Source organism: Pinus tabuliformis, chromosome 9 (assembly GCF_031772625.1).
Source record: "Pinus tabuliformis cultivar Carrire ecotype Pingquan chromosome 9, CPIR1, whole genome shotgun sequence".
NCBI lineage: Eukaryota > Viridiplantae > Streptophyta > Pinopsida > Pinales > Pinaceae > Pinus > Pinus tabuliformis.
In genome coordinates, this window is record NC_142307.1 from 31,685,184 (window position 1) to 31,696,122 (window position 10,939).

Consider the following 10,939-nt stretch of genomic DNA (forward strand, 5'->3'; position numbering starts at 1 on the left):
TTCTCATTTGTTAAATCTTGTGACAGGTGCCAAAGATTCGAAGGGAAACAACAATTGAAATCCCTGCCCTTAAAACCAGTGCATGCAAAAGGACCTTTTCAGCAATGGGGCTTGGATTTCATTGGACAAATCAATCCGCATTCCAGTGGCCAGCACAGATGGATATTAGTGGCCACTGATTATTTCACTAAGTGGATTGAAGCAATCCCTACTAGAAAGGTTGATCATAGTGTGGTCATGAAGTTTTTGATTGAGCATATCTTCACCAGGTTTGGTTGTCCACATAAATTAGTCACAGATAATGCAGCAGCCTTCAGAGCAAAAGAATTGGTGGAAATGTGTAACTCAATGGGCATTAAACTGGTTCATTCCACCTCATACTACCCTCAAGGAAATGGTCTAGCAGAATCTTCCAACAAATTTCTGATAAGGATAATTAAGAAGCTGTTGGAGGACAACAAAAAGAATTTGGATTCTAAGCTCAAATATGCACTTTGGGCTGACAGAGTGACCATTAAAAGATCCACAGGGAACTCTCCATTCAAGCTGGTGTATGGCACCGAAGCTGTGTTCCCAATTCAGTTAACTCTCCCTGTGGCAAAGTTCCTGCAACAAGAACAGGATGAGGAAGAAGGAATGGCAAAAAGAATCACTGATTTAGCAGAGGTACATCAGATTAGAGAGAAGCTGGTTGAAAATTTTGTAGCACATCATAAAAAGATCAAGGAAGCCTTTGATAAAGGGACAAAAATAGATAATTTTCAAGTTGGATACATGGTCCTTAAATGGGATGCATTAAAAGAAAAGAAAGGCAACCATGGAAAGTTTGATGCTTTCTGGACAGAGCCTTTTATCATTTCTCAAGTCCAAGGGAACAATACCTTCATGCTGAAGAGCATGGAAGAGGAAGCAGTTTTTGATGGCCCAGTCAATGGGCGTTTTCTGAAAATCTATGTGATTTAAGGTCTTTAGGCCTTAAAACTGTAAATATTTTATTTCATCAGTTTTAGTATAAGCAAAGTAGACTCCATGCCCAATGGAACACTAGGAAATTTTGGCTAATTTGTTTTCTACAGGAAAGGCATTGCTCTGAAAGTTCTTGAGACCTCACAGGGAGGATCTCATCCCCAGAAGGAGCCAGTGTTAGCTCTGCTATACAAAGGGATAAAAAAGGATCCATGTATGCCCCAAAATCTGCAAACCCATGTAAATTCATGGCAAAGGATCCATGCATGCTGTTGAAATCTCCAAGTTTGGGTTAAAGGCCTTCCACCGATCAAAACCATCGCAAGAGGAGAGCCCTTGGGAAGGTGGAAATACACTATCAGGAGGCAAAGAACACTCCAAAACAGTCAAAAAAACCCGAGTTACAAGCTTAAAGGTCCAAATGAACCGCAGCCGTTCGATCTGGCCGATCAACGGTCCAGATCTCATCGGCGGATATGGCATCGGCGCTTCACCAAGGATCGGGGCACAAGACATCACCGATGAGCGATCGCCGATATTGCGTCGGTGAGTCGCAATGGAGGACTTACGAAGAGGTCTGGGCTTTTATATTTTGCGATGAGCAATCGTCGATATCGCATCGGCGCTTTCAAAGGGGGCGATGGAAACGGTGATCGACAATTCCATGAGGACCGTCGATCGCGCATCCGGATCAACGGCGGATATCGCATCGCAATATCGCTATCGGGATAGCCAAAGGGGTAGGGCCTTCACATGCGATATGCACTGCGACCCGAAAGGCGGACCCGATGGAAAGTTAAACCATGTTTGAGGATTTTTGAAGTCTGAAAGAAGCAGAAATGGGCAGGATTTAGCAGTATTGTAGCATTTTCGTTGTTTATGACCCAAACAGACACAATAACAGAAAAGAAACATTCGCAGCTATTGTCTGAAAGGGACCAGTGCAGGGATTTCATAGGAACGATAGCCACTCCATTGCAGGTTCAAGCGGCAAGCCATCCTTAAAGAAATCGTTCAGTTATGATTACATACCAGAAGAAGGATTTGGCGGAGGGACAGTGGCCGGCAAACAGAACCCAGAAAGGGAAGGAGAAGGGCCACTACACGCCTCAACCCAAATCAAATGAAATCATGGAGCTTAACGACCCTGCCAGTGCAGCAGTCATCCTAACAAACATGATGGGGCATCTTTGGCATGAGGGAGCTCCCATGCATCACAGCAGGCCGCCCAAAACATCTAAGTATGGTTATTCCTCTGTCAGAAGAGGAAAACCTCCGAGCGATGCCTGCTTATTGAGGGAATCAAACGGTTATGGGACAGATCATACAAGTTTAAGACTTCGAGCCTTCTAGAGAGCTCAGGAGCATTGTAAAGGGCCTATAAAAGGCAGAAAACTAAATGTAACAAGGGTTCAACTTTTGGAGATTATTCCTCCCCTGTTTTCTCAAGCTTCTCATCTGCAGTCTTTAGTAATACAAGCTTCTTTTGCTGCTACATGTTTAATGTCCATTTCTCTTCTGTTCTATGCTTGCACTTGAACAGTTTGTTCAGGTTTTCTGTGTGTTTAAGGCCAGATAACTGTCATCTTATCTCTGCTTTGATATACTAGATTTGCAAGCTTCTTTGCTGCCTATGGCTAGCCATTTATATGTGTGATTATATGTGCATCTGCCAGTATAGTCAGTGAGTTCTTTTACTGCCTGTAGCTAGCCATTCATATAGGTCCATGTATGCTATCTGCCGGCATAGTCAGTGTTCTCCATCTATCCATTAATCTACAAACTATTGAGCATTAGCAGTCTAAAGCCTTGTGTTGTTGGGGGTGTTCATGCATGTCTTGAGTGTGAATAGAGCTGGAATGGTTATCTGACTTGATCCAAACCATCTTTCATTCCAATAGTTCAGAGAACAATATTGAAGATTATATGTTACCAGGCATCTCTGATTTACAACCTAAGAGAGTTTCCTGGAGTGATAACAGCCCCAACCCAGTTCTAAGTTTTTCTTTGCATAAGGTTTAATTCCCAAACCCCAACATGACATATAATTGATGTAAATGTTAGCTTTGCATTCAACTTAAAACAAGAGACTACTCTACTCTTTTTTACTTTAAGAACTAGTACAAGAAATTAAATGCAAGCACATGACAATAAAATAAACTTATTTTTGGTCCAATGACACTAGAAAAACCTTGAAGGGGAAAACCAGTCTTCAAGGAGGATTTAATTGCTTCTTAAGGAAATAATTACACAACAACGATAAAAAAAACTTATTTCCCTTTGCTTGCTGATGTCATTGCCTAGGATTACATAGGAATTTGTGCCCCACACAATCATAAAACACATCTTGTGATTTGCCTTGAATTTTGTGCTTGATGTCACCTTATAGTGCCTAAAAAATGGTGTCAGATTGAGCAGAAAAAACTTCTCAGAAATTTCAGCATCAATCCTCTCCCAGTTGCCTTGGGATTCTCGCTATAGGAGCCACGAATCTATGCTAACACTTCTCCTCGATTTTCGGCCCAGCTACTATGGCTTTAGCATATTCAAGCAACTCCTCCACTCCACGAAAAACACACTAAGAATCGTTCTTAGCTACCCAACAAGTGAGAGAAGACTTTATCCTTGAAACTCGACCTGCAAATACCTTGAAGTTCAGCCTGCTAACATAGTTTGAAAATCTCGATCTGCATGCTTGTTGGTACAACTGGAAACTCGGTTTTGGTAGCCTCTCTTGTTGTTCGATATCCCTTCCTTATCTCTACAATGTCATCCTCCTCATAAGCTCTTTTCATTCCTTCTCTCAAATTCTCATGAGATAATGAATGTGTCTTCTCTCCCTTTTTCTTTTTGTCTTCCAAAATGAGGAGATCATTCCCTCTCTTGACCCCTTCCGTCATGTGGCCCCCCTCAATTAATGAGCCTCATAGACACCTTTAATGTTTTTGTACCATGTGCATTTTTTCTCTCATATGGCCACTTTTAAAACATAAAAGTCACTTTAATATTATAAAGTGTGTACTTTTCTCATAAAGTCGCTTTATGACACAAGTGACATTAATATATTAAAGTACATGGTATATAAATTATAAAAACCCGAAGGCCCGGGACTGTAACAATCACCTGGACGCATCGGCTATACCCGACTCGAATAGCAAACCCATGAAAATGAGTGCTCCATGACATTAATAAAACTCATAATGTCCCCATGCAAAAAGTCATTGATGTGTGTTCCTAGGCCAAAATGATAAATGCACTAGGAAACACCTCCTTGGTACCTTATTTTGAACACAAGCTAGTGACCAACTCAAGTCCATTACATTTGATTTTGATGGAGAAAATTGAAAAACAAGAGAAAACATACAAACAGAGAAAGGCAACAACCCCTAAAGAAATAATGTTCCTTGTTAAAAAAGACAAGAATCCATCACATGATTATCGTAGAGGAAGTCACTATAAAATGGGTCATGGAAGAAATAATTTTAGAGGCAAGTGGGGTAAACACCATCAATGAGAAAGATCTAATCTTCATTGCATTAGTTGCAACAAAGATGGATATGATGCATTAACATGCATAATCCCTTAGGAGAAAATCAAAGACAAACAAAATTAGAAAGAATAAAAGCGTAGAACACCAAATCCAACAAAAGGTAAATCCTCTGAATCTACCAATTATATTGTTTCCTATTGCAATATTGGAGTCACTAAAGATTTGTTTCACACTTCATTTGCTTCTTGGAGAGATGCATGGCTGCTTGACATGGGTGCAACATGCCATATGACATTATGCAGAGACTTATTTGAGGACTTCAATGATAATGTAGGTGGAGCAATGTATTTTGCAGATAAGTCAAGTATCAAACCCTTAGAACTTGGCAACATTAGGCTCAAATTCCCTAGATTTACTAATTTTCTTCTGCATGATGTATTATGTCTTCTAGAGCTACAAACAAATTTGTTGTCCCTTGTGCATGTTCACCTGCAAGGTCACTCTATTCATATATTTGATGGTAAAGTAGAAATAAGGAAGGCATATGACAACATAATTGCTATGACTAGAGTGGAGGATGAAAGACTACTGAAGTTGAAAGGGAAATATCCTCATACATAGAAAAAACAAACATGATAGAGGGAGTAAGTAAAAATCAAAAGCACAAAGAATTTGTCTACCAATAAGGTTGAAAACAAATCCTTCTTTATGATCATTTGATCTCTCTAAACTTGGCAATTCTCCATGAGTTGTTGATCCTCTTCAAATCACCATGATTTCCATGTTGCTACTGCTATCATTTTACTAATTCTCTTAATTTTGTGGTTGCATGTCTTTGGATATTTCATTCTACCCGATTCATCCTGTGGGGAGTGGGGATGGACATTCCAAGCCTCATTATTACTCATTTGTTCAACTTTGTTCCCATGTTCCTAGCTTTTTGGAATCCCATGTTCCTTTAGATTTGGGTATACACCTATAATAAAATCCATTGAAACTTCTTCCCAATATTGACTTGGTAATAGCCAATGGTTGTAGAGAACCTAGGGCCTTGATTCTCTCTCTCTCATTATGTTGGTAGACCACATATTCTGCCACAATCTTTAAAAAAATCTAATCCTTCTTGACCAAAAGATTTCCTCATATCAATTTTTGAATGTTTTTTGGTGCCAAGTTGAACCTTTGTTGGTGCAAATCTTAGAGAGATGAATGTATATGATTTTGTGATTCAATATTTGTGCTCTCTGATTGTGATAAAATACTCCTCATAGGTAATTGAGTCTCAACACCATTATTCTTCTTATATTCATAATTTCCTTGGATCTCCATATCTCTTTTAGAGATGTTTTGTAATAGAATGGTTTGTATTTTTTGTATTTCTTTCTTACTTTTAGTGATGGATTTTTGTATTTCTTCTATCATTCCCCTTTTAAGGTTTCCATGAAAATGTGATAAGTCTGCTTGTTTCAACATATTACCATTTAGTTCATCAACTTTGTTATTTAATTGGGAAAATTTGTATTCTAAGTCTTTACCTTCTTCAAATATCATGTTTGAGTTTTTATGAGTACCAATAGTATTTCATGTATACTCCTTTTCCATATGGGAAAATAATAATACTCCTCTTTATCATAAATTTTCAATCACCAATAATCAAAAGTTATGCTTGTAAGTTGTGTACCTTTCAAACCCTTATTTGGAGATTATTTGGATGGTTGATCTTTGTTCTGATATAAATCTGGTATTTGTTTGCCTTTCTAACTCTTAAATTTCAGCCTATAGTACTTTCTATGTCTTCTACACAACTCCATAGGTCTGATCAAAATTTGATGTGCCAAGTGAAACTTATGGTGGCATTCCCAAAACTTGTTGATGTTTGGTCTCTTCCCATGAGCGAAGTTGTAGAATATGCCAAATGTTTAATTTTTCAAATCTAATTCTGAAATTTTTATCTAAGGAACTTCAATATGTTTCCTCGGATCATTAAAAATTTCATGCCCTGAAACTTTTTTGGGACAAAGTTACAGCGAACCTACCAAGATGACTCATTCAAACACAAATTTCAAGACCAGTAACAAATCGACACCTTGCATCTCCCCTTAAAATTTCATAGTATGAAGCTTCCCAGAAACAAAGTTATAGTGAAAATGCCACAATCTTTTGATTGAAGGAGCAAAATCCTAGGATCATAAGCTCTTACAAATGATAAAAATTCAATGAATACAATCCACCTTGAGGGTGGAAACCTCCTTTTACAATGAATCCAATACAAAAGACAAGATGAGATGATTCTAAGACTAGGTCTCCTTGGTATATATATAAGAAACAAAAGGTACAACTATAATGAAACAATAAAATGAAAATTTCTAGCATACATAATAATATAACAATTGAAATGTAATAACTCAATATCTAGGGATTAATAAAAGGTTCTTTGTGCTTAACATAATCTACCTTCATCTTTGACTTTTTTACTCCACTGTTCATTTCAGAATAGACAAAAAGACAGTGAAGCAAAATAAAGAGACTCTAAATCAAAAGTAGAAGCATAGATGAATCTGTGTCTATCCCCACCCCTATTCATCTCATAATAGAGAAAGAGAAGTTCAACTCTTGATCTTTTCACCTTTTCTCCTTCTTTGGGCCAAAAACCCCAGTATGTGTTTGTTTTCAAGATGTAGCATGCCTCATAATCCTCCTTGTAATGGTGATTGAAATCATTGAAGCCCCATCTGTTATGCCACTATTGGCCTCCTCCCTTGCCCTTGAATCTGCCTTCATCTTTGGCTTCCCTGCTCTACTGTTCATCCCACAATAGAAAGAGAGAACAAACAGGATAGAGGGAGTATGATATGACCCCATGGGGAGCATATATGGTGTTAAATGTATATGAAATGACCCCACGGGGTGGCATATATGAGGTTAAATGTGTATTTAATGTATAAATGTATATGTAATAGGATTGGCTGATTTGACCCCAAGAAAAGCATATAGTAAATAAAATTAGACGCACAAATAATCTATGTCTACCAATAAGGTTGAAAACAAATCCTTCTTTATGATCATTTGATCTTCCTTCTTCTTAATCCCCGAACTTGGCAATTCTTCACGAGTTATTGATCCTTTTGGAATCACCATGATTTCCCTGTTGCTACTGTTATTGTTCTACTAATTTTCTTCATTTTGCGATTGCATGCCTTTCAAGATTTCGTTCTACCCTATTCCAGCCTGTGGGGAGTGGGGATGGGTATTCAAAGCCTCATTATTACTCATTTGTTCAACTTTGTTCCTTTCATGATGGTGGCCATCCTTTCTGATCAGCTGTTAAATCCTCCGTGCCTCCCATGTGTCATCTATACCTCTGGACATTTGAGGTCATTCATCTTTGGTTTTAATGCCACAAGGAAATATTATAAAATAAAGTTTACTTTTATCTGCTATTTTAAATCCCCATACAAAATACGGAAGCCCTGAAAAGTAGGGAGACATTTATATATCAAAGACAAAGTCCTTGACTCACATCATCATGGGTTTTGCACGTAACAAATATGTCAGTACATTTCTAAGCAAATCAATGCTTAATTGATTCAATTAGCAGCAAGACAAGAGCACAGGCCATTCCTGAAATGACGTAAAAAGTTAAAATTCCGTGACTTCTTTTGCAACACTCTAGAGATGAACTTGATAACCTAGCAGCAGTAGCACCACCCTGAAATATTCTTCCCTAGCCAGGTAGCTACCCAAAGTGATGTGTTGATGATGATCGGAAATGTAATTGCTATCATTTTGCCATGGTGACAATGAATTTGATCTTTGCTGCTCCTCCTTCATATTGTTTAGCACAAGTCTTGTAGCAGGCAAAAACCCAGCCACCTCATCTTCCATGACATTTTCTTCTTCTTTTCTTAAATTTCTGAAGTTCATAGGCATTATCAATCACTTGTGAGCCTTGAGGAAAGCATGAACCTTTTTCTTGACTTTGATCCAACTCAATCCAGGCCTTTTTCCAAATTCTGGTCTTTAATCAAGCTTCGCATCCTTTCAATGCCATCCCACCTCCCCGCTCCAGCATAAATTTTTGATAGCAAGACATAAGGTGTAGAATCTTCAGGGTCGAAGTCAAGAAGTGGTTTCACCACAGGCGCTAAGCAAACAACCCCAGATAGTGGTGTCAGGTTTATTGGCATTTGTTTGATGAATTCTCATGCTTCACCCAGCTTCCCCGCATCGGCAAGAAGGTCAACCATGCAGCCACAGTGTTTTATTCCAACCATGTTTCGTTCAGGAATGTTTTTGAAGAGCCTAACTGCTTCAATGACAAATCTATTCTGTGAACATGCTTCATGGCCTCATCAACATTCCCATTCTGTGCATATACGGCAAAGCGTTGCATTCCATGACACCACATTTTGTTTAGGCATTTCCTGAAATAACCTCAGGGACTCATCAATTTGCCAAATTTGTACATAACCTGCAATCATAGCATTCCATGAAACTACATTCCTTTCAGACATTGCCTGAGAGAGCTTCAATGCCTCATCAACATACCCATTCTGCATATTTCCTGCAATCATAGCAGTCCATAAAATCATTTTATTTGGGCATCTTGAGAAAGGCATCACACTAATTCTCTATGCTCCCACATTTTGCATACATAAGCACAATGGCATTTTCCAGATAGACATTAGATTGAATTCCACTTATTTCCTAGTGAATCTCCTGGACAGCTGCCAAGATTGCGCACGCTGGAAGAACACTAGCAAAAGTGAACTCATTAGGCTTAGTCCCCATTCGTTGCATTTCATAAACCAGCACCATTGCCTCATCAAGAAGCCCATTCTGTGTATATCCTGCCATCATCGCATTCCACAATACAACATCTCGTTGTGGCATTCCGTCAAAAAGATTTTGCGTGCACCTTCTACAATCCTGCACTTTGCATACATGTCCACAAGAGCACTGCCAACAAAAACGTCATGCTGATATCCAAACTATCGACCTCTCCCTGATTTTTCTTCCCCTGTTTGAGAGCTGCCAAATCAGCACATGGAGTAAGAATACCCACTAGAATGAAATGATCAGGTTCCATCCCAGATTCCTTCATACGATCAAACAACAACAAAGCCTCATCAGCAAGTCCATTCTGTATACATCCTGCAATAATATCATTCCACAACACCACATCCCATTGAGACATTTCATCAAATACATTGTGCGCATCGCCCATAGGTTTAAATTTTGTATACATGTCTACACGCGCACTCCGCAGAAAGGCATCCGATTGAAATCTATTTCTAACGACCGCTCCGTGGACAATCGCACAATGCCAAAGTAAACCCAATTTGGCACACCATGGCAGAATACAAGCGAAAGTAAAAATATTCGGCTGGACTCCCTTTGCTCGTATTTGACAAAACACTGCCCAACCTTCCTCGGCGCAACTCTTCATGAATTTTTTTCCCTGTCCAAGAGCTGCCAAATCAGCACATGGATCAAGAACTCCCACTAGAGTGAAATCATCAGGTTCGATCCCAGATTCTTTCATACGATAAAACAATACTAAAACCTCATCAGCAACCCCATTCTCTGTACATCCTGCAATCATATCATTCCAGAACGCCACATTACGATAAGACATTCAATCAAACACATTGTGCGCATCTCCCATACGGGTATTTTGTATACATGTCGACAAACCCACTCCCCAGAAAGACATCCGATTGAAATCCACTTCTTACGATCGCTCTATGGACATCCCACTATGCTAAAGGAAACCCAATTTGGCACACAATGGCAGACCACATGCGAAAGTAAAGTGATTCGGCTGGACTCCCGTTGCTCGCATTTGGGAAAACACTATCCACCTTCCTCGGCGCACCCCTGCTCGGCAATGGGCAGCTATCGTCACAGCCCACGAAAAGTCATCTCGTTGAGGCATTTTATCAAACACATTGCGTGCATCTTGTAAGCTCCCGCATTTGGCGTACATGTTAACACAGGTGAAAACCAAAAATATATCTCGCCATAATCCCCTCTTTTCCCCTCTTTATAATGTGGGTATTGCCTAATTTTCCCTCTAAGAGGTATTTCTTACCAATGCATTCTTTTAAAGCAGAAAGGCAAGCAGAGCAGCAAGCATAGCAGTCTGCAAGCGGGTTGTCTGGAAACCCTTTGATGCAATAATCTGCAGTGATTTTTCCAATAACAGTTCTGGCCGTAGCCTTGATTCTTTCTCTTAATGGTTTTGCCATTTCCATTTTAAACTCTATATATTTTTATTAGTAAAATAAACCGCACGCCATGTGTTTGACAAAATCCGTCAACGCGATGCCATTATATCTCCTTCTAATCTCTACCTGCTAAAAAGATGATCGTTAAAGAATTCAATCGTGTTTACAACTCAATTGGTTTCAAATTCCCCTCTGAATAGCTTGTGAGCTGACAAGTTACTTGGAAAAAAAAAGCGTGATAATTGAAAAAAAA

General features: G+C 39.1%; 1 protein-coding gene across 1 annotated transcript; it reads right to left on the bottom strand.

Moving 5' to 3' along the window:
• Positions 1-9,377: 9,377 nt before the first annotated feature.
• LOC149146953 (pentatricopeptide repeat-containing protein At2g03880, mitochondrial-like) lies at positions 9,378-10,445 on the bottom strand. The gene is made up of 2 exons (XM_089441674.1): positions 10,256-10,445; positions 9,378-10,051 (listed from the first exon to the last, which is right to left on the bottom strand). The coding sequence occupies exons 1-2, from the start codon at positions 10,443-10,445 to the stop codon at positions 9,378-9,380; spliced, it is 864 nt and encodes a 287-aa protein (XP_089297800.1).
• Between the last annotated feature and the right edge of the window lie 494 nt (positions 10,446-10,939).